This window comes from Solanum lycopersicum, chromosome 12, assembly GCF_036512215.1.
Source record: "Solanum lycopersicum chromosome 12, SLM_r2.1".
Classification (NCBI taxonomy): domain Eukaryota; kingdom Viridiplantae; phylum Streptophyta; class Magnoliopsida; order Solanales; family Solanaceae; genus Solanum; species Solanum lycopersicum.
Genome location: NC_090811.1, coordinates 3,343,684 through 3,370,890, shown reverse-complemented (window position 1 = coordinate 3,370,890; position 27,207 = coordinate 3,343,684). Strand labels below are relative to the sequence as shown.

At 29.6% G+C, this 27,207-nt stretch overlaps 4 protein-coding genes across 5 annotated transcripts; 2 read left to right on the top strand and 2 right to left on the bottom strand.

Annotated features, from left to right (window-relative positions):
• Positions 1–2,048: 2,048 nt before the first annotated feature.
• Positions 2,049–7,603, bottom strand: LOC101245625 (synaptotagmin-5-like). Its single transcript, XM_004252029.5, has 9 exons — positions 7,294–7,603; positions 6,928–7,032; positions 5,036–5,086; positions 4,815–4,935; positions 4,528–4,649; positions 3,867–3,968; positions 3,468–3,542; positions 2,982–3,061; positions 2,049–2,370 (listed from the first exon to the last, which is right to left on the bottom strand). The coding sequence occupies exons 1-9, from the start codon at positions 7,396–7,398 to the stop codon at positions 2,340–2,342; spliced, it is 792 nt and encodes a 263-aa protein (XP_004252077.1). The 5' UTR covers positions 7,399–7,603; the 3' UTR covers positions 2,049–2,339.
• A 1,025-nt stretch (positions 7,604–8,628) lies between these two features.
• On the bottom strand, positions 8,629–10,198 carry LOC114073821 (LRR receptor-like serine/threonine-protein kinase). Its single transcript, NM_001368203.1, has 3 exons — positions 10,123–10,198; positions 9,667–9,819; positions 8,629–9,557 (listed from the first exon to the last, which is right to left on the bottom strand). The coding sequence occupies exons 1-3, from the start codon at positions 10,196–10,198 to the stop codon at positions 8,629–8,631; spliced, it is 1,158 nt and encodes a 385-aa protein (NP_001355132.1).
• A 1,382-nt stretch (positions 10,199–11,580) lies between these two features.
• LOC101261890 (heptahelical transmembrane protein ADIPOR1-like) lies at positions 11,581–15,012 on the top strand. Of its 2 annotated transcripts, none has more exons than XM_069292367.1 (4): positions 11,581–11,997; positions 12,295–12,387; positions 13,175–13,220; positions 14,183–15,012. In XM_069292367.1, the coding sequence occupies exons 1-4, from the start codon at positions 11,813–11,815 to the stop codon at positions 14,264–14,266; spliced, it is 408 nt and encodes a 135-aa protein (XP_069148468.1). In that variant the 5' UTR covers positions 11,581–11,812; the 3' UTR covers positions 14,267–15,012. The 2 variants fall into 2 exon arrangements, with proteins under 2 accessions (XP_069148468.1, XP_019067234.1); XM_019211689.3 differs by having other exon boundaries at positions 13,839–15,012.
• A 2,054-nt stretch (positions 15,013–17,066) lies between these two features.
• On the top strand, positions 17,067–20,636 carry LOC101245332 (probable glycosyltransferase At5g20260). Its single transcript, XM_026028682.2, has 4 exons — positions 17,067–17,816; positions 18,349–18,497; positions 19,226–19,583; positions 19,873–20,636. The coding sequence occupies exons 1-4, from the start codon at positions 17,592–17,594 to the stop codon at positions 20,542–20,544; spliced, it is 1,404 nt and encodes a 467-aa protein (XP_025884467.2). The 5' UTR covers positions 17,067–17,591; the 3' UTR covers positions 20,545–20,636.
• Positions 20,637–27,207: the final 6,571 nt, after the last annotated feature.

The window sequence follows — 27,207 nt, the reverse complement described above, 5'->3', positions numbered from 1 at the left end:
GTTCTTTAAGCACTTACTGTCCAAGATGTGTTCATGGCTGAAACGAACAAAACAATGAGAACTAAGAACAGTTCAAGGGTTGATTGTGTGACATATGTTGTCTAGTTATACACCAAAGCTCAACGGTTCAAAGATATCAAATCTACCGATTGACCGAGTATATCCGATATATGTTCACTACGGAAAGTTTAAAGGGAAACCTACTTATCCAGATGCGATTAACCTTTACCTACAAGACACACAAGTTTTTTCATGCATATGTTTTAACCATAGCCTTCCCCATTCATGTGGGGTATTGTTGGGTTTTAGCAAGTGTGAATGGGAAAAGAAAAGAGAAAATATCAAAAGTGAGGGAACTACTTTGGAGAGAAAATGAAAAATCATTTGCAAAGTGCAAATGAAAAGTCATTTCTTATAAATTTGCAGGTAACGGTAACATTCCAAAAAGTTGTTACTCTTTCCAAAAAGTCGTTACTTTTCGAAAAATCGTTACTTTCCAAAAAGTAGTTATTTTCCTAACAGACACAATTTTTCGAAAAGTTGTTATTTTTTTCCAAAAGACACAACTTTCTGGATAAAATGAACAGATTTCACTGAACAGACATGTTCCTTGCTGAAAATGGCTATAAAGGAAGTCAATTTTTGATTTTTTAATAACTGAAAAAAAAAATTTCTCTGCATTTATTTTTCTCTCAAATAAAATCAAAGTGTCGATCGACTGAGTCTGTGTGACTTGTTGTTGTTCTTCAGTTCGTTGAAGTTAAAGAAGTTTGAGGTACCGCTATTTCTTTAACAGGTTTAATCCGTTTTATCTTGGGAGAAATTAATCCATAACCTTGGGTACAGTGAGGGGATTAAATTTCTTAAGGACACACAGTAGTTTCTGTGGACTCGGATTAATTCTTCTATTTTAAATTTTTTCTGCTTCATCTTGTTTCTGTTTCTGTTCATTAACTTCATAAATACAAGTTATTGTAAGAATAACAACAAGTACATTCATTGTTTGCAGAAAAAACTGGATTTTACGCTTAAAGTAATTGGTGGTGGCATGACAGCAATTCCTGGCGTTTCTGATGCAATTGAGGTTTGGGCGAACTCTTACCACTAAATCTGTTTCTCTGGTTTGTTATCCTTCCACAACAACCAATGCAGTTTGATGTAGATGTAACGAAGGCCTACAGATGCCATGGATATTTGGCTGGCGTAGCCAAGCCTTATTTTGAAGTAGTGGCTTAGTGTTATAACTACAAGGATAGGATGTTCTTGTAGTGGTTATTTTCATCTTTGTTTATGACATTCGGGAACTTGATTCACGACATGTTAACAAGATGAAACAATTCGTTAGTTTCTTAGTGCAACGAATTTGCTACTTTGAGTTGTTTGCCTGAACTTGAATTTTTCAATTACGCAGTCATAAAATGGAAAGCTTAACAAATGTTAGTTATGATTTTCTACACTTGAGATGTACTAAAATGAATTCATTTCCCCAGGGAACCATCCGGATGCTGTTGAAGACTCAATCATGTGGCCAGTTAGAAACGTTATACGAAATTTTACCAGGGGAGTATAGGTATTGATATTGACAATGGTTTCATTGTATATACGAAGTCAATTTTAAATTAAATAAATAGATAAATATTATAAATTATAGACCATATACTAAATTAAGTGTTTTGAGTTGAAAATATCATTCTTATCTAACTTTGCATCAACATCTTTCTTTTGTTTTTTCACAATACTTTTCAAAGAGAAAAACAATTGTACGACCAAGTCAATTGAGAAAAAAAAAGAATAATAACTGAACAATAAAGACAAGCTAGAAGGGACACTTTAATCAAGTTGTATGAATACAATAAATTTTAGTGCAATTTTTCTACGGAATCTATATAATCATAAAAAGTCAAGATGTGTCATTATGAGAAACAGTTAGGGTACGTTCGGGATAGAGAAACCAATTTTAATTATGGAATTTAATTTATACAATATTCCAAGTTATTAGTGATTAGTTGTCTCTTCTGCTATTTTCAAACTTGTTAGATACACAATAGTTTTCAATCATTAGTCCATTCCATCTAAGGATATAAGGGATACAGTAATGTAATTACAAAGTTCATTTTGAGGTGTCATTAACTATAGATATATAAACACACAAATAATTATGTTTCTATCAAACATATATAAACAACAAACAGAAAATTGAAGATACAAAAACAGAAGCTTTCTATTGTTGATTTCACTTCCATTAGGACTAACTTCTTTTCCTTCTGTCGAGTTTTTAAGAACTCTCTCTAATGAAGTCATAGAATCGTTCTGAGAAAAAGGGTAACTTAGCCCATTGTTCATGCCATTCGGGCAGTATTCCAAGTGCACCTAATCAAAGATAATGAGAACAGTTAACATACATATCAAGCACAGAGACTATTCTATGTGTTGTGCTCACAATTTACAACAATAATAACATGCACATTGTCATCCCACAAGTGACTCTGATGTAAACAGACCTTATCCTACCTTTATGGGATAGAGAGGCTGTTTTCGATAGACCCTCGACTCAAAACAAGTAGACAAATCATGACAGAAAGGAAAATAATGACTACAAAATGCGCGATCTGTGTTAGCTCTGCTCTGGAGCTATAAGGGAAAGGAAATCACTGCCAATAAGTTTACAACATAGGACTAAACGATGGCAGCTGAGACTACTATAATGCACTGTATGATCTACGTTCTGCAGGATATGTAACCCCTCCCCCCTGTTGTCTTCCTCTCTAATGCACTCGGTAGATCATTAAGAATATAATGAGCAGGAACAAACTCATACTATTCACAGGACAATTGGTGCCACCAGTACAAAAGGGATGCAAATTGCAAAATATAAGGAAATAAACGCACCAGGAAGCCAACGGGATTCAACATCTATCGTATCTACATGAAAAGTAAAATTGACTTCGTATATACAATGAAACCATTGTCAATATCAATACCTATACTCCCCTGGTAAAATTTCGTATAACGTTTCTAACTGGCCACATGATTGAGTCTTCAACAGCATCCGGATGGTTCCCTGGGGAAATAAATTCATTTTAGTACATCTCAAGTGTAGAAAATCATAACTAACATTTGTTAAGCTTTCCATTTTATGACTGCGTAATTGAAAAATTCAAGTTCAGGCAAACAACTCAAAGTAGCAAATTCGTTGCACTAAGAAACTAACGAATTGTTTTATCTTGTTAACATGTCGTGAATCAAGTTCCCAAATGTCATAAACAAAGATGAAAATAACCACTACAAAAACATCCTATCCTTGTAGTTATAACACTAAGCCACTACTTCAAAATAAGGCTTGGCTACGCCAGCCAAATATCCATGGCATCTGTAGGCCTTCGTTACATCTACATCAAACTGCATTGGTTGTTGTGGAAGGATAACAAAACAGAGAAACAGATTTAGTGGTAAGAGTTCGCCCAAACCTCAATTGCATCAGAAACGCCAGGAATTGCTGTCATGTCACCACCAATTACTTTAAGCGTAAAATCCAGTTTTTTCTGCAAACAAAGAATGTACTTGTCATTTTTTCTATAGAGTTTAGGTGTGAGATACGCACGTGAGTAGCCTTATCCCGGTAAAAGCAAGTGACATCTGCACACACACGGGAAATGCAGAACTAAGACAGTGATCAGCACCCACACTGACTTGTTTTAATTTAGAACAAAAGAAATAGCTTTAGCTTCAATTCTGGATTGTGTAAATAACATGCTTATTTTCTTTTATTTTAAGTATCAACACGATGCCTAAATTGTTTAAAGGTAAGTATCAGTAACATGTTTAAATTGATATCTGTGCATATATGTGCCAAAGTGATACAACACCTTCTGCCTTAGAGAATAACATACAGCTCCGAAGCAAGGAAACTCATCAACAAGTGGCCTGAAGATGAGCCTGAAAGTACCAGCAAACGCGATGTTCTTCACCTAAACGAAAGGAGAGCAATAATCACAAAGTTAAAATCAGATTCATAAGAGTTGAAACATAGCAAGATGCAAATATTTCAGGAACCAAAATAGAAACTTGCAAGGAGGATAAATTACTGGCGTCTTCATTTCTTCACTCTTAAATCGTGCAACTCTTTTATATTACTATTAAGGTCGTATCGCAGGGAATAAAATGACATTAACTTTTCATTTTCTGCTCAATCCAAGAAAAACTCAAAAGCACGAGCATGTCCATGCAAATCATATGGGATAACAAGCAAGTGTAAGCCACAAATACAGACTAGTTAAGCTGAAACAGTTGTTTGTTCGCCATTTCAACAAGCTCTTTCAGAAACAATATTCGATAACGGAAATATCACGTGAAGCAGTTAAAGTAGTATGTGTCACAGCTCTGAGGTGAAAGTATGTTGTTCAGATTCTTCAAAAAATGTCGACGGGTGCATGTCAGATACTCCAAAGTAGTGCAATTTTGGAGAATCCGACGCGGGTGCAGCTACACTTTTGGAGAGTACGAGCAACATATGGTGAAACTAATTACCTGCACCGGTAATGCTACACCAACACAAGTAACGATATCAAGTATTATGCTTGTATTCCCATCCCATTTTATCTCTAATTCCATAGTAATACCCTCACTTCCATCTTCAATAATAGAAATCCCTGCAGTGGCATATATATATATGAGATCAAGCATTTGTTAAATGTAATGTGATTTATCCTCACAAGCAGTTTCATATGTATAAGTGATGACTCCTAAAACTCTAAGGTAGTATAATATACAAGAGCTTTGAGGCATGTTACGCCAGCCAGCCATCGTTTACTAACCCGTGAATCGTGGAGCAACTGTACCAAGGGTGAACTCTGAAAATTTTAACGACGTCAAAATCACAGGCCTATATTGTTCCAAAATTGGCTCCACACTTGACTTTACTAGTTCTGCTGCTGCCTGAATGACCATATATATCCATACCAACTCAATTAGCAACAAAGAAGTTCCAACAATCAGAGTGGAAAACCAAACTATGTACAGACATTGAACCCCTAACCTCATCCATATATGGCCAGATCTTTTCAAGATTTGAATTAAACCATGCCAACTGTAAGAACAAAATTGAAAAAATTAAAAAGGACATTAACAGTGTGTTTGTTAATATCTTATTTTCTGATTTTGGTCTCCAAAGCACATGTTGTTAGGTTATTAGCATTTTAATATTAATATTTAACATATTAAATTGCTTTATTTTGGAGCTATAAGAATGACCATTGGTAGGCATTTGTGTTTTAAACTACCAATTTAATCATGCTATTCATCTTTGACTTGGTAGTCATGTAATGCCATTACTTTTGGCACTGAATTCATTGTGAGATAAAAACATTTCAATAAATATTGAAATGGATAACTTCTACATCATCCATTAGCATTGGTTATCCGTCACTTTATTTCATTCTTAATTCCTACATTACTCTTTGTAACCTATGTAACTCGTATTGTAACCTATGAAAATCTTAAGATCATTATCTTCACTATTTACTACCTCCATTATCTTTCTATTCATTGCTAGGAAGACTTCTCGTAGTATAAATACTGGTGGTTTTCATTTGATTTGGTACACACAAAACACAAGAGAAAACAAAGAGTGAAAGAGTTAGTCTAAAAGAGAGTTCTTATTAGTTGAAGGGAGGTGTTCTTTTTGGTGGATCTTTGGACTCAACTCTTGTCCAGAGTTGTTGAGTTATACTTTGTGCAGACTGTTGTATCCTGGAGTGTACAAGTCAAAGAGGATTACTGCTGGACCGGTGAAAATATTTGTTGCAGTGAGCTTGAATCTCCTTAAAGAGAGCGAGATATCCGCGCCTCAGCCTGAAGAGATTAATTTCTTCATTTTATTTTCAATTGTAATCTTATAATTTTATTATCTTGTAAGTTTTTTCACTAACACATGTTTTAGCAAAAATATTTTCCACCAAATAGGAATAAACTGTAGAGTCCATCCCATATATTTAGGTCAACTTTTGCTATTCAACCACCAAATAGAAACAAATTGGTGGTTGACAAATTAGTAAAATTTGCAATCCTTTTTTGAATTTGTTATATCTACCTGTGTTATTAGTGACATAAACATAATTTTCTCTTTCTATAAATAGAGCATTCTTGCTCATTTTTAGGACACACCAAGTAAGAGGGAAAAAAATCATAGTTAGAGCAAAGTGAGGTATTCCATAAATTATACAAGAAAAATAGTCTGTAAAGTGAGTAATATTTTAGTAAGGTGGAAACCAAAAAAAAGTATGTAGTAGCCACTTTGAGTATTGTATTCGCGACTAAACAGTGTAAAATTCCTTACTATAGTGATATTTGCTCCTCTTGGCCAGTGGTTTTTCCCTTATATAGAAGGATTTTTACGTAAAAAATTTTTGGTGTCATTATTTTTCCATTTTATTTTCGTTACTTTTACCATATATATTTTTGTATTTGTCGGTGTTTTCCCAACACAAACAATCATCATTATTATCAATCTTTACTACTCAAATATTTTTCACCAAAACACTATCCCATTTGCTGATTCAATTTTCAATAAATGTCTTCTTCCCCGAAAAGAAATCCATTACGAAAAATATTTTCCAGAAAATAAGTCATTTTACAGATTTATGATAAATGACATTGCTTTAGCTACAAGTGCAGCAAAATCCAGAAGCTTTGGTTTAACACTATATTAATGTTATAAGATATTAAAAATAGCTTTGGTGACAGATGAGTGTCGGATACTCTAAACTAGTGCAACTTAAGAGGATCCAATATGGTACGACAACATAATTTTTAGAAACCCAACAAAGCAAAAAAAAGAACTATGTGATCTAGAATACATATAACCTAAAAATTTTGACTCCGTCACTACGTCCTACTAAATACATCCTAAACAAAAGTTAAAAACTTCACCTTTTGTTGATTTGAAAAAACAACCCAAGTAGGGTATTCTTCTGGTGTAAAGATTTTTCTTGAATCTTCCACTGTCATTCTAGCAAATGCAGCAATTCCACTAGCCTTCACAATTCAACCAAAAAACAACATAAATAAATATATATATATACATTGACGTAAAAAAAATGGGAAAATGCATAAGTAATCTCAACCTATATCTGAAATCTCAGAGACATTTTTATACTATTCTAAGGTCCTATTACCCCTTTAACTTATTTTATAAATAATTTTCTACCTCATTTCGACTTACGTGACACTATCTTGTGAGCCCAGATACACATTTCCCTAAAAGAAAGAAAAAAACAAAGACTTCAGTTTACTAACCAGATCAGTACGTTGTTTGGATCTAGCATTTCCAGATTTCACAAAAGCAACTATTATAGCAAGTCCAAATGCTATTCCAAACACAACCCCTAAAACAAATGACATTTTTTTTCACAATTTGTATTGTTCCGCAAGACATTTTAAAGGACGGAGAAGACTTAACAAAATAATACTCTCTAGATATTGAGTTCATTAACTATCGATCGCTGCGTTTGTGAAAAAATTTCTGCAGAAGTTGTAAGAAATTTCCAATGAGAGAAACTATTTCTTGACCAAGTCAAGTGAGGAAGTAAATGAACAATAATACCGTGTGGAATTTAATCTATATTTTTCTTTTATGCTTTTTATTCAAAATTTTGTTTGATATGCGTCTTAATATCCTTCATAATTAAGAAATTTTATGAGAAAATTCCGATTAGTTGTCTCTTGTGCTGTTTACCAACACTTTTCAGATTTAGTTAATGAGGGGAACTCCATTTATATGATACAGTTTAAATATGAAGAGAGACTATTTCCGTAGACCCTCGACTCAAGATAAAGGTGTGGTGATCTGTTCTATATTAAAAATGTTCTTTAGCGTCAACTAATTAACGGCTAAAGCTTAATCGCTACTAAACATGTATTTTTAGCGACAATTTGTACTTTTTGTAAGTGTCTCTAAAGCTTATAGCGACATTGAATCTAATGAGAACTAATTAATATCAATAACGGTTTTAGCACTCTTTGTTAATGTGTATGTTTATTGCTGCTAAAAGTTGATATTGTTGTAGAATTGTAGTGAACGGTTGCCTATTCAACCGATATTGTTATCATTGCTAGGCACATTATTTTAGAGTTAATATACCTGTGGTTACAAAAGTGACTTCACATGTACCCCTACTTTTACAAAAGTGATAAAATGATTTTTAAAAAAAAAAATTAAGAAAATCATGTTGGGGTATACTTTATTTTTTTCACACATAAATTATTTTTTCTCTTTTTTGGCCTTCTCATTTTCTTAGGGAAAATGCCTTCAAAAAATCCACAAACCATTTTGGCTTACGACTTCGTTAGGTTATCATTGATTTTCTTAAAAAAGAAAAAATTAATGCACTTTTTTTGGTTATTTTTTCTTGCAAAAATACACAGGAACACTAAAAAATATTGTTACTTTTTTTAATATAAAAAATCAATGACTAACGAATGAGCGTGAATTTTTATATTAAACTATTGCTGAGTCAAAGTGAGGAAGAAATTGAAGACAATAATATCAACAGACAAATATGATGTTTTCCACAAAGACATATCCAACAGATATTTTGCATAATTTTTAACGACTGCTTTACGCCTTATTCTTTAGGTATTCAACAAAGAATCGGAGTAATAACATAACATATTTAGTGTAATTAATTCCACAAGTAGTGTGTACCTTGAGAAGGTAGTTGTTTCTGTAGACCCTCGACTTGTACATATGCTAATATATGAGGAACCCATTGGAATATGACCTGTGAGATTGTTATGGGATAAATTGAGTTGCCAAAGTGAGTTGAGTTCCTTTAGTGTTTTCGGAATGACACCTTCAAAATGGTTGCTTGAGAGATCTATGGTTGTCATAATTGTGCTAATTCTTTCTACCTCAATATCCTGACCTTTGATCACCAACCTCAATGAATCCTTGTACACTTCATCGCTGACTATTTCTATCATATACCTCGATGATTTGTCAATCCTTATGTCACTAAATTCATTCTGAATCAGTGGTTTCATGTACTTGGTCTCTCCTTTGTCTCCGCCATCTAATTTGATCATTGCCTTGAAGTTTCCAAAAACTTTTGCAGGAAGTGAGCCACTGAATTCATTACGAGAAACATCAAAAATTCGCAACTTGGGAAAGCAAAATTTAGCTTGACAAGTACTTATAGGTCCGCGGAACTTGTTTGACTTTGATATAAGGACCTGTAGCTCTTGAAGAGTTCCGAGCCAAGCTGGAAATGTGTCATCTATAGCGTTTTTCCCCACATCAAGGATTTCTAGACCAGCACAGTTGAGCAATGACATCGGGACAGGTCCTTCGAATTGATTACCATTCAGGACAATGGTTCTCAATGAAGTGCTCTGCGCACATAATGGTGGAATACTCCCTGTGAAATTGTTCCTTCTTAAGTCCAACACCGTTAGATTAGCCATACTTCCCATGCAACTTGGAATTGAATTACTGAAGTTGTTGTGTGATAAATCTAGAAATTTAAGCTTGTTCGTGTAACAAATGGATGAAGGTAGTGGACCTTGAAGGAAGTTAAATTTAAGATCAAGATAATGTAGTTTATAGTAACTAAATTGTTGTAAGTGAATTATGGGAAAGGTTTAGAAACCGCAACGAGTCCCACCTCATGCTACTAAACCAGTTAGGGATTTGACCCCGAATCTTATTATTAGAAATATCCAAGAACTTGAGTGTCTTTACATTTTTCAACAAGTGCGGAAAATCCCTCAGTTCACAAGATGATAAGGACAAAATTGCTAGACTAGGAAAGTTGATATGTGTTCCTGCGTCAAGGGTGATGTTATTTGTAGTATCTTACAGTTGTTCAGAACTTACTGATACAAACAACAACAACAACAACATGCTCGCTCGATGTAATCCCACAAATAAAGTATAGGTACAATATGATAACACAATAAATACCACTTATAACTTATCAGTTATGTAAGTGATAAGTAAACTTTACACTGTCAGTATATATAAATTAATAAAGTAACGGAAAGCGAGTAAAATATACTAGAGCACCTAGCTTGAATGTGATTTGAAAGATAATTTTCAAATCCTTAACCCGGTGTTCTATACGGGGCCCCGCAGCATAAGGCCCATTAGAAAGAAGAGAGGCCCAACCATGTTTAATAGGATCAGCCCAATTTTGAGGCCCATTTAAATTTCTCTTAGATACATTTATATTTATAGATAAATGATAGAAATCTCACATTTAAGTTCTCTTATTACTATTATCCTTCATTAGTTTTACAAATTCTCAAATTCCCTTATTTTCACACATCAAATAAATGTATCAGCGCATCAAATTAATGTATCATGTATAAAATGTAATGTATCTTAATTGTATTTCGCGCATTAGATTAGTATATCAGCGATTCTATTAATGTATCATTTGAGGGATTTTTGTCACTATAAACTTATAAGAGACAAATGATAATTTTTCCGTAAAAGTATATGATTTCTGTTTTTTGCCCATTATTTATTATACCATACTCAATAAAGGAGTTTTTTTAAATAATTTTTTTTTACCATAATAGCTATCTATGAAACTTAAGTTTACAAGTTATTTCATTGAATATTCGAATTTAAGAAAGAAAAAAAAAATAGTTGTTGGAAGTTGTACCCACCATGCTAGAAAGTGTTTGCTTAATTGCCTAGCTGATTATCCTTATCCTATTACTAAATGAAAATGATTCAAAATTCGAAATATCTAATTAAATATAATGTCGTAAAGGAATCTTATTATCTATCTTTTTTTTACCCTAAAAGAAAAGGTATAGCTTAGGTTCGGCAATGTTTAGTAACTCAACTCAAATCATATTTTAATATTTAAAATTCTCAAATAATCTAGCAAAAATCAATCAAGGTGCGGTTTTTAAAATTTAAAGATCAAATTTCATATATTCCAAGTCTTAAATCTATCTCACCTTTCAGAGGCGGAATCACAATTTAATGTCTATAAATTTTGAATTCATGGCTAAACTCTCACAACTATAATTTTAATTACCAAATTCATTATATACTTATATAAATTTAATTAATTTTCTAAAAATATATACGAAGTTTAAACAAAAGTTATTAAATTTGAAGGAAAAAAAGAAGAAGATAAAATTACAAAAGGAGGACAGAATCACGAGAAGGAAATTAAAAGGGCTCACAAGAATACAAATTATTGATGACCTACCAACTACCAACAAGGGTACTGGCTAGCTATAATTGGGAGGAAAATGTTCTTTCCAGGGCGGAATCGGAATTTAAAATTATAAAATTTAAATTTTTCATCGAACTTATAATTTATTTTAGTTGTTGGATTCATAATTAAGAATTATGTGTTCAAAAAAATGATATACAGGGTTTAAACAAAAGTTATTAAATTCATTTGATTACCAATTCAGATAAACTCAATAAATTTTTATTTTTATTTTAAAAGTCATTGAATATATACAACTTATTAATTTAAAAACTCAACAAACAAGATTTAAAAAAAAAAAAGAAGATAAATATATAATCATAAACTTTGAATTTTAATTTTACCTCTTCATCCCTACTCGTACCTAATATTATAGCTTCATCTCTATAAATACACTTTCTTTCCTAACTTTCTACTATACCCTAAATCTTGTACAAACACTTAAAAAAAAACACAAATCAAACACAAAAAATTAGCAAAAAAATCATCAAGAAAAAAAAAATTCTCTTCTTCCTTTTTTTTCTATGATTTAATTTCATATTAATTCAGATCAAGAAAAAGATTATCGGAATATATCGAAGATGAAGAATAAGAAGAATATTGAAAGAAATAAAAGGGAAAAATACCCTTTAATTTCTTATCAAGAATTACCAGAATATATGAAGGATAATGAGTTTATTTTGAATTATTATAGAGCTAATTGGCCTCTCAAACAAGCATTTTTCAGTATTTTCAGTTGGCATAATGAAACTCTTAATGTTTGGACGTAAGTATCTCATTTTATTTTTATTTTATTTTGAGTTTTATAAATTCGCTACGAAATTCATCGCTCAATAATTAACTTGTAGTCAACAAAAAATAACAATTTGTTGTTAAATAGAATTAACGATGAATTTTGTTGTTTTACAAAATTTGATAGATAACTTGTCTTAATTTATATTATAATTTTTTTGAATGGCCCTTTTTAGAATAGTTGAAATAATTACTTTGTTTACAATTTATTTTGCTAAAATTTTGAATTTACTTTTCTAAATGGGATCTTGCTTGTTTTGTTTTTTTTCAGGCATTTAATTGGATTTATTCTATTTGTGGTATTAACCATAGCTAATGCAGAGCATTTATCTCAAATTGCTGATTTTATGACTATGTTTATCCGGTATGTAACTAATCAATTTAACGTTTTCGTTAGAAAATTATACTGTATATAAGTTGTATACATAATATTGCATATGAATTTTGAACCTTGTGCCTTTGTTAATTAAAAATCTCAAATTTAAGCTTAATAATTAAGTCGTATTTGATAAAAAAACATTTTAATTTATCCACTTAGAAGGACTTTCAATCGCCAATTAAAATAGTTATCAAACCTTAAAAACTGAATGCAATTTCATAAAAAGACTTTATTTGTATTTATAAATTTGAATTAGTCGAGTCTCGAAGCACAACCAAATTTCTTTGGGTTGGACTTTAGGGATTTAAATTTTCTTTTGATGTGGCAAACTTTAATACGTATACAATTAAAATTATACTAAACCAATGTAATAGAGACATACAGATGTGGTCCATTAATATTTGATGGATATTGAAATGTTAGGTTAAAAAGATACTTTATCAAACTCCCAACTACCATCTTTAAATGTTTGCACATTTATTTCTGTTGATATTCTTTTAGTGATATTTTTTTTTGATGTACGAAATATTTTACGTTAATAATATGGTATAATGTTTAGTGATTATTTTCACTATTTGAGAACTCGTAACCTATTAGATTACATAGAAATAATATAAATAACGTCTTAATTTTCTAAAACATCAAATAATCAATAAATGTGCAAATTTTCATTTAAACCTAGAATTTAAATTTGATTTTCATTTATTATAATTATTATTAATTTTCATAGATTGTCTAAGAAACAAATTTTGTGTTCTCGTTATTTTTACAGGAATTTTCCAACAAGTGGAGATGCGAATATATCTCACAATTTTAAGGTACTTTTAAGTATTGTTAGTAGTAACTTAATGAACTTATAAGTTATTTAATATATCGATACAATTCAGTCGCTTAAAAGATAATTACAGGTCTAATATACTCAATAACTAAAATTAGTTACTTAATATAAAATAAGTAAGAAGTAGACCCTTCGGGGTGGTCTAGTGGTTTGAGCTTGGGACTTCCATGTTGGAGGTTTAAGTTCAAAACCCCTTGCCAGCGAAAGCAAAAATTTACCTCTCCTGCGGATTTCCCTTGTCATAAAAAAAAGAGAGTAAGAAATAACTTATTCATACTGATCGAGTTACTAAACTGAAAAATAAAATAAAACAGAGTAATGATATGCTCGTCACTATAAAAAAAAATGGTATTAGCTTTTAACTTTGTTGGTAATGCTAACAGTATTTGTCCGTCACTAATTCAAGTTTCTTAGTTGTGATATGTCATTAAATAATCGGTAGCTAACATGATTTTTTGATAATTCGTAGCTAATCCATCGTTAAATAGTACGCACAACATATTTTTAATCGTCAAACAACACAAATTGTTTATTGCTAGTTTTTTTGTTGTGATAAATTCTTTACATTATCAGTGTATACCGCGAATTTGTCTTACAGGGAGAAACTAGGTTAATTGATCAACATTTACAAATGGACATCACATCAACCAATGAAGCAACTTGGCCATTTTATGTATTCTTAGTTGGTGCAATGTTTTGCCTTTTATCAAGTAGCACTTGCCATCTTTTCTCATGTCATACACAAAAATTGAACCTTTTCTTAGTCCAAATGGACTATGTTGGCATCACAATCATGATCATCACATCCTTTTTTCCACCAATGTACTATATTTTTCAATGTTCACCACACTGGCAAATTGTATATCTCACTGGTATCACAGTCTTGGGAATTTGCACTATCATAACTCTCCTCTTCCCCGTGTTTTCGACCGGGAAATATAGGTCTTTTCGGGCCGGGCTCTTCATGTCCATGGGTTGTTTTGGTCTATTTCCAGCAATTCATGCTCTTGTTGCAAATTGGAGTGATCCTATTAGGAATATCACACTTGCATATGAAGCCGCGATGGCGTTCTGCTATATTATAGGGGCTATTTTTTATGTTAGTCGCGTACCGGAGAAATGGAGGCCTGGATTGTTTGATCTAGTTGGTCATAGTCATCAAATATTTCATACATTTGTTATTTTTGGTGCATTGGCACACTATGGTGCGGCAAGGATTTTCGTGGAATACAGGACTCGATTCGGATGTCATAATAGATAGAAGAGGGATAATGGTGTGATATATGTTTGATACATATAGGAACAATAACTTGTTATTTACGAGGAGTTACGTATAGTCTGAGACGGATTTAGAGCAAGTTCTATGGTGATCAATCAAACTCATTACTTTGGGCTCGAACTATGTATTCCTGTGCCAAAATAACCAAACATATCCATATCATATTTGAGTGGAACTTAACTTTCTTCGATTATCTGACTTATATTGGGCTTTGAATTAGTGATGGTTGGAGTGAATTTGGGCCATAGAAGATTTTTCAAGCCCATTTTTAGGGATAACAAAGTCCAGCCCAAATACTAATCCCTATAAAAGTAGCAGGCCCATTAATTTCTCCTCATGCTTTGCACAAATAGGCTATTATTGTGCCATTGTTTAAGTTTTGACCACATTTGGATAAGTTTACAAAAATAGTTTCTGTATTATGACTTGACCGTGAGTCATTAGACAAAAGAAACATTTAATAGCAATAGATTTTCTTTTATTGTCGCAAAAATATTTAACGATAGTTGAGTTAATATCACTGCATTCAGATACGTTAAAGTTTTTATCGACATTATATAGAATTTTGATTATAAATACTCATATTATATTTTATATTGTTAAATATAATAGGGAAAATTGTAACAGCAAATTAATAACCTAAAATAAATAGAGTAGCTAGGGTTTGATTTAATTGTGCTCCATAGTAAACGTTTGGAAAAAATTGTCAGGCGCCTCTCTCCCAAATATCTCGCTCGCCACTCTCCTCCAATCTCTCGCTCGCTTCCTCACTTTTATTACAAACACAGGTGCATAAAAATTGTTTCTAATTGTATAAAGCAGAGAAAATTGTATAAATACATATATTTTTGTTCCCCTCTCTCCCCTCTTCCAGATCTCGCTCGCCACTCTCCCAAATCTCGCTCGCCACCCTCGCCTTTCTCACTTATATAAATAGAAGAGAAATGTATAAATTGCGTATCGTTTGTATAAAGCGTGAGAAAATTGTATATACACATGCAAGTACATATGTTTTCGTCCTATACACTTATAATTATACAATAAAAATACTCGCCTACCCAGTTTCTTTTGCCTTTCTCTCTTTCTCGTTTTACACAATTTTCAAATTGTATTTAATTTCTCTCTTTCTCGTTTTATACAATTCGATTCAATTGTATATTCCTTATCAAGTCTCTTTTGTCTTTCTCTCTTTCTCATTTTATACAAATTCAAATTGTATATAATCGTTCTATATACTTATAATAATACAATTCGTTTTATACACTTCGTTTTTATACAGTTCTCTGCCCAAGTATCTTTCTCTTTCTTGTTTTATTCACTTCGTTTTATACAATTTGCTTCAACTATATATGTATAGCGAATTATACAGTTTCTATGTTTGCTATGGAGCGCAATTATGCAAACTTTGCTATAGCATACATATATGAATTTTTTATTTCGTATATGTAAAAGTTATCCAATATAATATAACGAAAATTTTATTATTGCCTCTAAATAATAATCACAATTTTTTTTATTTGTCGTAATGAATCCTAGCGAATCTTAGATCATAAATTTCAAAATCTTCATTTTTTTAAAAACTTTATGTTGATTTAAACTATATCACCTGAGATTGTCGGTATACGTAGATAAATAATTCCTTAATCCATTGGTCATCGTGTTGTATCTAACAAAATGTGATGTGACCTTATTATAAGAAGTAACAGAGTAATTTATTATCAACTCAAGGTACTTATAAATTTCAACATCACAATTTAATCTTTGCCTAAAATTGGAAACACTAATTAATTTGATACTCTTAGGATACTTTATTATTATTATACCAAAATATCACAATTAGAGTGAGTGAGCTACCAATAATTATATTTTTTTTATGTTTTGGCAATTTTTTCTCATTATTATTTACGCGTTCTCTCAATTCATATAAGAGACAATGACACAAATTAATTTATAGTAATAATTATTTGAGTTTCATATTTGAACTTTCATATATATAAACAATTAACAGTTAATAATTGAAGTGTAATTTAATGAGTAATTAGTGTTGTCAGGTAAAAAATTCATACACTTGATAATTCTAGTATGAAATTCAAAAATTTGAAATATTTCAAATATATTTTTGACCTACAAATTGAAGTAAAGAAAACTAGCTCACATCTTATTTAAGTAGCGGTGAATAGTATGAATATTTATAGGGCAACTTTTATATATAATAAATACAAAATTCAAATTTGTATGTTATAGTAAAAGTTGCATAATTACGCTCAATAGCAAATAAATGTGTGTATAATTCCCTATACATATACAACTGAAAGTTATGTCTATTTTGCTATACATATATACAAAGAAGCCATTGTTTAATTCGTTGGTTCATCTTCAGATTTTATATAGTTTCGCTGACACGTCATTTGTATAAATCGTTGTTAGCCTCTCAATTCAATTGTAAGTGTTTGTATATCTGTATAAAATTTGAATTTGTATACAATTGAATCGAATTGTATAAAACGAGAAAGAGAGAACTTATATACAATTTGAATTTGTATAAAACGAGAAAGAGAGAAAGGCAAAAAGACTTTGGCAGTGAATATACAATTGAATCGAATTGTATAAAACGAGAAAGAGAGAAATTATATACAATTTGAATTTGTAGAAAGAGAGAAAGACAAAAGAGACTTGGGCAGAGAAATATTTGTATTGCATAATTTTAAGTGTTTAGGACAGACAATATATGCATTTGCATGTGTGTATACAATTTTCTCTCGCTTTATACAAATAGAAACATAATTTATATAATTCTATTGTATAAAGCGAGAGAGGTGAGCGAGAGAGTGAGAGTGGCGAGCAAGAATATGAGGGAGAGAGGAACTGACAAACAGTTTGCTATGTAACACAAATAAATCAAACGATAGCTACTGTATTTATTTTTATTCATAAGAAATATGCGTAAATCAGATATTTTATTCGATTTTAAATTAACCATTTTTTATTCAAACCCGCCCATTTATCGCACCTATTAATAGGGTATGATTTTCTTCGATCTTCATCACTCAAAGCATAGTGAAGAAGTTAGCAATGTGTGCTTATTATTCCCATAGTATAACATCATTATGTGCCACATTTTCATTTCTTATTATCTTAAACTTCTCATCATTATTAAATCATCAAAATGATATTAATTTCATCACTTTTTTCTCTTTCTCTAAAAAACCTCACTTGAGCAAAAATAAATTCTTATTACATGATAATTATCAACAAGTAACTTCTATTGAAGAAAACCATACCACTCATCATGCTAAGGTATTATTTTATTTTGTTTTTGAACAATTTTTCTTGATTTGACTTCTTGATAAATGACACATGGTTTAATTTACTATTTATAAATATAGAATAGTATCGTTTAACTTCATTTATATTAGAGTTTTGATAGTATCAAAATAGAAAAATGATTACCTTACAAATTTTTTTTCCTTGTTACTTAATTTATGTTTAATTCCTTAAATTAAATTCGATAATATATTAATTCACATAGTATCTTGAATAATAAAGAAGAAAATTTTCTGACACAATAGCTCGAGAAATATATTACAAGAATTTATGCCAATCAACTTCAGTTGCTAAACAACAAAAATGTATCACTAATTCTAGTTAACGAAGGTTCATTTTTAATATCATCAAATATAATGTTAGATGTGTGCTATAATTTAGCGACAGATTAGGGACGAATTTCATATATCTAATTCCTATTTATTTGTGGCGTATCAAACATATCCAACATTTTTATTTTATTTTTTCAAAACCTTGTGTTTTTTTAATTAATTTTATTTAACAGAAGAGCAGTTTACAAAAAATTGAAGAAGATTTAGCAAGAGCAAGATCAGCAATTTGGAAAGCTATTCATTCAAGAAATTATTATTCTGATAAAGAAGAGAAGTTCATTCCAAATGGATCTTTTTACAAAAATTCACATGCCTTTCATCAGTTAAGTTTCGGATTTGTTCCGTACCAGAGTTTAACTTCTATACATCGATTTATATAAATTATACTAGAGTTTCGGATTTATATATAAAAAGTAAAATTAGTAACCTGAAAAATTAGACAATCAACCAATGTCTTATTAAAATAGTATACTTTTTTCTTCTTTGAAAAAAAAAAAACATGCACATATTTCATTACTAAGTACAGATAATTATAATAATCCCAGCATAACTTATCTGCGAATTAAACAAACCCTTGTATTATTAATTAACTCATGTGTTACGATATAACTTCATGTCTTCCCATAATTTTGTATCATAAGCTATACATAACGAATTTCATTATCAAGAAGTGTATTCACAACTTTTTGTACAAATTTATTCTAACACGTTACTGATATATTCTCCTGGCATAGATTTACTTATTGTTAATAGATTAGTAAGGGTATTGTTTCGATATGTACACGAGCAATACTTGTATACAATAATCACAACATATTTTTGTGCTTCATTTCACTACAAAAATAATTAAAACAACTACAAAATTCGTCATTAATCAGTCACTATAAGCTCTTAGCTAACATGATTTTTTAATAATATATCACTACTATGTCACTAATACAATTAGATGACAGAGAAATTGTTGTTTAACTACAAAATTAATCTGTAATTTATAGAATAGTGGTTTTTTTTTATATATAAATAATAAAATCTTGCATTAATTTATTGTAGGAGTCATATAGAGATGTTAAAGAGATTCAAAGTGTGGACATACAAAGAAGGAGATATACCAATGATACACAATGGACCAATGAAAAATATATATGCAATTGAAGGTCATTTCATTGGTGAAATGGAAAGTAAAAATAGACATTTTTTAGCTTCACATCCTAATGCAGCTCATGTCTTTTTTATACCAATTAGTATTGCATATATTGTTCAATATATTTACTTGCCAAATATCACAAGTTTTTCTAGAGATAAAATTCAAAGAATTGTTGAAGATTATATTCATGTTATTGCTAACAAATATCCTTATTGGAATAGAAGCAATGGTGCTGATCATTTCTTGGTTTCTTGTCATGATTGGGTAATCTAATTTCTTTATATTTTCCCTCTACTATTATTGGTCTTTAATTAATTGTACGTACAAAAAAAAAGTCACTTAGTTTTCTTAATCCTAATCTCTACTGGTTTAGACTTAAATCATTAATTAATTGACCATTAGGTCATATTTTTAAATGCAAAATATTTGACATTTTTCTTATTTTCCAACTTTCATTTAATGGTCTAGAAATATAGTTTAACCTATTTATAACATGTTACTATAGTTATATATTTTTATAAGTGACCTAATCGTGTAAATATTTAATTTTCAGGCACCAGATATTTCTATTAGAAATCCGAATCTCTTCAAGAACTTCATAAGAGTATTATGCAATGCCAATATTTCAGAAGGATTTCAACCAAAAAGAGATGTTTCATTGCCTGAAATTTATGGATTACCAAATATTAATGTTACACCTGATCTAGACCATAGTTTAAATCCGAAAAATCGATCGATTCTTGCATTTTTTGCTGGTAGATCACATGGTTACATAAGAAAAATATTGTTTCAACATTGGAAAAATAAAAAAGACGATGAAATTCGTGTGTATGATCACCTTCCAGAGGGTGAAAATTACGCGAAATTAATGAGTCAAAGCAAGTTTTGCTTAGCACCGAGTGGATATGAAGTTGCAAGTCCCAGAATTAGTGAAGCAATTTATGCTGGATGTGTTCCAGTAATAATTTGTGATAATTATTTTTTGCCATTTAGTGATGTTTTTGATTGGAGTGAAGTTTCAATCAATGTTCCAATTGAGAAAATTCCACAATTGAAGACAATTTTAAAAGGGATTTCTTGGAATAAGTACTTGAAATTGCAAAATAATGTGAAGAAATTACAAAGGCATTTTAAAGTAAATAGGCCTGCTAAACCATTTGATGTAATTTACAATGTACTTCATTCAGTATGGCTAAGGAGACTTAATTTTAGACTTGCTAATTGATCATTGTATTTATCTAAAGTTGTTTGGACTATTAAAAAAATATTGTCATATATATGTCAGATTCTTCAAAACTTTTGATTTTGAAGAGAATATAATACGAGTGTGATAATATTTTTGGGAGGTCCAATAACATATATTGTCAATATATTGTAATTGTTTTGGTACCTATATTAGTTTTTGCACCTCTTTACGTTGAGCAATATATACCTGAGTCGCGGCATTAAGGTTTCAGTCAATTATTAATCAAGCAAGAGTAACCACTTGTGATATCTAAAAAAATAAAATAACATATATACAAATTACAGCAAAAATGATTTTTAGCAACAATAAAATTTTCTTTATAAATGTCTCTAAACCATATATCGATATTGGATCGATGTAATAACAATTTACTAATGTCAACAAAGGTTTTAACATTCTTTATTAATATGCATATTTATTGCTGTTAATAGATATTTTTATGATAACGAAAACTCATTCTCTAGACTCAGAACTCAACATCTAAATTATGGATCATGATATATATATATATCTCAATTTAGTGTCACATCTTATATACAAGTGCGAAAAACTTAATAAGTATCAACACGCATAGAGCTAAATATATATAAGAATTTATTCTCTCGATTCAGAATCACAACATCTAAATTATGAATTACCTTCTTTATCTCTTGCTTTGGTATTGAACTGATCTTATATATAAATGTGAAAAAACACAACAAGTAAACATAAATTTCAAGAATTGTACTCTCGATTCAGAACCACAACGTCTAAATTTTAGATCACCTCCGGTATATCTCTTCCTTTATTTCTTAATGATTATGTAGTCATGTGACATTGTAGGTACCTTATAGGACCATATATTATAAGATTCTTATATTCTTTTGTTCAATCTAGATCCTGTGGATGTACTTTGATATGACTATTTTAATATGTACTTGGAGGAATTACAGACTCTTGATTTTACTATATGGATCATAGTGAAAGACCAAATACAATTATAACCAATCATTTATAAAGAAGAAATCTGAGCCACTTTATTTTACTGCATCTGCAAAAGCCTCCACAAAATTCTTACCATATGGAAACACATAACACAAGACAAATTCTATTTAATGTGTATTTTTGTCATATGCTCAAGAAAATCTAGTGGTCTAAATGAAAACCCTATCATTTTATCTTATATGCATCGATAATGTAAATATTTTTTATACAAACATTAAGTTAATTAACTAGCTATTTAAAAAACGTGAATTTTCAATGAGCATTCACATTAACTGAGATTTTCAAAGAAAAGTCTATCAGAATTGTTATCGAAAAGCTAATTGTCGATAGACTTTATAAGAAATTTGTATTTTTTTTAAACGTAGTGAGTCACCTACAATAGAAGGTGATCTTTACCCTATCAAGAGTACTAAGCATTATTTTTATGTATGCTTATTATTTGATATATCTCTAGTATTAACTTCTTGTTGTTACTTGTTAATATTGCTTTATTTTTATTTATCCTGGATCTGAGAGTCCGTCGAAAATAACCTCTCGATAGTTATAAAATAGGATTCATTAAGAATACCGTATACATATAGTTTATCTTTTCCAGATCCTGACCATCTTATGGAATTATACTACGTTGTTATTGTTATTATATACAATAGTAGGTTATTTTTCACATCAAACGTGATATCATAACCTAAAAGAATAGGGTAATAGCCTATTACGATTAGTTAAACTTGTCAGTATATATAATTTAACAGTCTATCATAATCAGTTAAATTTGTCATTATATATAACTTAATTCTAACTCTGTAGGAACATATCGAATGAGTAGTTAAATTGTGGTATGATTACCCTAATTTGCATTCTTTTTTTCCATGTGTATCATTTCATAATTTTAGTAGTACTAACAATAAAGATATTCACTTATATGTAAGCCAAATTAGGGTTTAAGAGGTACAATGTAATCTACTCAATTAATATATAAGCATATGGTTAACACTCCAAAATTGTAGTAAAACAAGGACATGATTCTATTTTATTTGGCAAAGAAATATGATTATTATTTTTGCCCACTCTTAGTAAGGATGGATTTAAAAGCATGACTACAAATTCACTAAAACTTAATAATTTTTATTCAAAATCTATAGAAAAAAAAAATTAGATTTTGAATATCACTCCTAAGGGTCGAGATTATAAATCTCACCTATTACCCTTGAGGTGATTACATCGCGATATACTAAATAAACCAAATGTCTCATATAAAAATATTAAGGTAGATAGATTAATTTAACATATGATCACGGAATTTTAATAGGCATAATACATAAATGTGTCATTTAATCTGGATTCATTTTATGTTTATGTTCTCAAACTTTGGATATGTACAAGTAGACAATTAAATTTGTATAAAATTGAACAAGTAAACACATGAGTCTTACAAGGCACAATACACTTAGGACAAAAATGACATGTAGGACATGCATATCTATTTCTTCAACTTTATACTAGTTTAAGTGTCTACTTATGCACACCCAAAATTAAAAAATATAAATGTAATGCGAAACCAAGTTAAATGTTATATCTGCATTATATATGCCACTTTTATATATTATAACCGTAAATAAGAAAGTCCTTAAATTATTTTTTGTCATAGTAAAATAACTAAATTATATGTGAAATACAACTTTTATAACTTCATTAATTTTTTAGTGTAAGGTAGGGTGGCCGACCAATCACATCAAGATGAGGAAAGCATATGCACAAAGTAACAAAATAATACAGCCTAAAAAAAGATAAACATTATAACATGCACACTCACTCTCTTCACGGGTTCACACGATTATCTCAAATTAAAATTTTCAGTTTGTGATGAGTGACACGCTCATTCCGTTTCAATTTATATGATATAATTTGTACTAACATTAAATAGTTGGAATCATGTGATAAAAATCATTGAAAAAGATACGCTATATCTCTTCATGTTTAATTTTTATTATGGAACGACAATCATCGTAAATCTTTAATGATACGCGTTGAGACACGATGGGCTATTGAAAAATAAGGATCTTTTAGTCTTTTACGGAGATTTTTTTGAAATTTGTGATCTGAAACATGTCATTGGTTTTGTGTATATATGAATTTGCGGCATCGATCGTGTTATAACGTTTGTATGATTATAAAATCTTTTGAAAGGAAAAGATTAATTTTAATTAAACTGAAAAATGTGTAACGTAAATTGAGACGGGACGATTATTTTAGAGATTGTGTGGACCTCTAGCTAGCTAAAGTCCTCTCCCTATTCATCCAACTTCTCACATGTTACTCTTTGCTGTATTTTTTTGGCACAGTGTACAACTTTACAATAAGCTTGTCCCACTCCCTTCCTTTTCCCATCAAACTTTTTTCATGTAATTTTTTGGTTCAAAATTCTTTTCAATCGAAATAGAATCTAGGGTTTGTGGTAACTTTGATTCGAATCGTGTATATGTATAGACTTTTTAATTGTACATCAACATAAGAGACATGAATTCAGCAATTGATATTTTAAACGAGAAAATTCTAAATTTGATTCTGTCTTATGGTATAATGAATGAGATGTCTGAACTTTTAATCAGAGTTTACGTTGTTTATGATTTAAAGTTCAAACACACATGGTAAGGAGATTTTTTCTCTTTGATATAAATTTCGAATCGACTACAACTGTCTGAATACTAAATGATTATATTAAAAATTATCATATTATTGTTATTGCATGAATTCCAATATAGTGGTGGTACTAAATTTATTTACCCAAAAAAAATGTGGGGAAAAAACATATAATAATAAAGCAAACCTACCCAAAAGCTTTGACATATATAGCAATTTATCTTTTTTTTCTCCATTTCTTATCTTTTTGTGTTCCACTCTTGGGTGTTTTATTTTTCTTGTGACTCAACCAAACTACAAGGTATGCTAGCCCAAAATTTTGCACATGTAAATGTTTTATGTTTGAAAAAAAAAATTATATAAGAAATGTAAAATTGATTTGGTAAATGGTAAAAGAATGTGTGAAAAAATTATTTAATTTCATTTAAATGATTTACAGCTATATATAATTATTTGAAAGTTTTTTCTCTTTACTTTGTGTCCATCAAACAATGTCACAGCGCACAATATATATAGGACTTAGACAATATTTTCCGATCTCTTATAAAAGGATCATCTATTATAATAAATATAATATTTGTAATGAACTATAAAATCGATTTCCCTTATATAACTTTTTGTCAAAATTAAAATATGATGAGTGGATTTGTATAGTTATTAGTCATTAGTAATTAAGTTGTTGATCTAGGAATTTCCATTAATATATATATATTAATCACTCTATTTTTGGTTCAAGCATACCTACCACTTCCTATTTTAACAACTAATTGAGATTTTGTACTAAATACATATTATTAAAAAAATAGGCTTTTGACCATAACTTTAACTTTGGTGAAAATTACTATTTTTTTTAAAAAAAAAATCTTGGTCAGCCTAGGTATAGGATTATACATAGAAAACTGACAGACAAACCAACCTATGAACTTTCCACAATACTCAATAATTTTTAATTTTACTACAAATGAATCCCCACACTAATAAAAAAACATATTTAACAAAAAGTATTAAAATATTTATTGATATTAATTTAATGTCATTATAGGCTTTAAATATTTATAAAGAGTTTAATTACTGCTAAAAATATATATTTAATCGTAATTAAGTTATTATCATTAATTAAATATCGCTAAAATAATTTTTCATGTAGTGCATATATAAATGCGGAGCTAAATAACTCTATAATACCTCCTATCGATACATATATTAAATAACTCTACAATACCTCTGACCAGTATATACTAAATAACTCTATAGTACCTCCAATTAATACATATACTAAATAACTTTGTCCATAAAAAATAGAAATCATAATACACGTATTTATCACTTAATCGTGATTAGATTATATATATTCACACCAATTTTTTAAATTCCACAAAAGTAGAAAACAAAAAAGAACAAGTTGCTCATATAGATCCATAATTCGTATAATTTAATTACTCTTATTTTTGTTGTGTACCATTAATTGAATTATTGTCTATCCTACAAATTGTAACATGGATTTCCCCTCATAATTATTTTTTTCACACTGCTTATAATAAAATATGAATTAGCAATCGATATATTTCGTACGTGAACAGTAAAATTTGTTGTTAATTCTATTTAATAATAAATTACAAAGAGTTATTGAAATAAAATCGTTAGCTATAAATAATTTAGCGACAGATTAATGATGAAGTTCGTAAATAATTTCAAATTTTTTTTTCTTTTGTGTAATATTATTTGAAGCATATATATGTATATATAAGTTATGGGATAGATAGACTCTATCCAAGATGTTGATTTGTCTAGAGAGATATTTTATAAATTTATTTATATTTTATAAAATTGAGTTGGATCTAATATTAACATTCATTGGCTACTTTTTTTTCAAAAAAAAAAAAGAATATCTACAAATATTAGTATTTTATTAGCTGTCAAAAATGACAAAATACAATCTTCAATTTGTGAGTTTAAGTAAACAAAATAACAAAATTTTCAAAATAATTACTATTATATGGTAAGTGTGTCATGTCAAATGTAAATTATGATAGATTTGACTGACAAACAATGTCAAAAGGAAATGTTTAAGGATCTATTATAAGTTAAACTAATAATTGTATATTGTAAAAAGTCTATTGAAAATATTTTTAACAAGTCAATTTACGATGAGTTTTATTAAATTATTATGTTTTTTAGTAATTACATATCGAGCTCTCCATATAGGAAATTGAAGTTGGCTATTTCATTGTTATTAAACACTATGAATTTCTTATACGTTTCTATTAGAATTTTATTAGAAATATGAAATTTTCAAAAAAAAATAAAATAAATCATTGAATACAATTTCAATAAACCAATTTTAGTCAAATTCCATTGAAAAATTCTCCTTTTTTTTTATTTGATAGAACGAGTGTTCTATAGAGGCAAGTGAAGTTGACGAATTTCAATCCAATTATGATTATACATAACAATATAATGGAGATTAAATAAAATTATTTTTTCTTCCGTTTCAATTTGTTTGTTATAATTTTCATTTTCAGTCTGTTTGAGAAATACTACACTAAAAACAACTTTTAACAGCATTGATATTAATAAAGAGTGTTAAAGTCTTTACCGACATTAGTTAAGTGTCATTAGAACCAATATCGCTAAAGGCTTTAGGGACATATATAAAGAGTGTTAATTGCCGTTAAAAATACATATTTAGCATCAATTAGAAATTAATTGCCGCTAATGATCATTTTGTATGTAGTGAAAGAATGTTCCTTTCCTTTTCTGTCAACTCTTTGCATGTTTAATAATACAAAACATTTTAGTAGATTATACATATCTTTACATTAAGGTTCTAAAATTTATAACATAAAACTCTGTATCAAATTAAAACGAAGAAAGTAATATAGATTCATGTACATGCAAGATCACATATAGAGTTGCCAACTAGCAAAAATTGGCCATATAGCCCCTCATGTTCACGTGCATTGGTTTTAGGGTTTTTTTTGTTTGCATTCAACAATCATCAAGTACTCAAATTTTTCTATC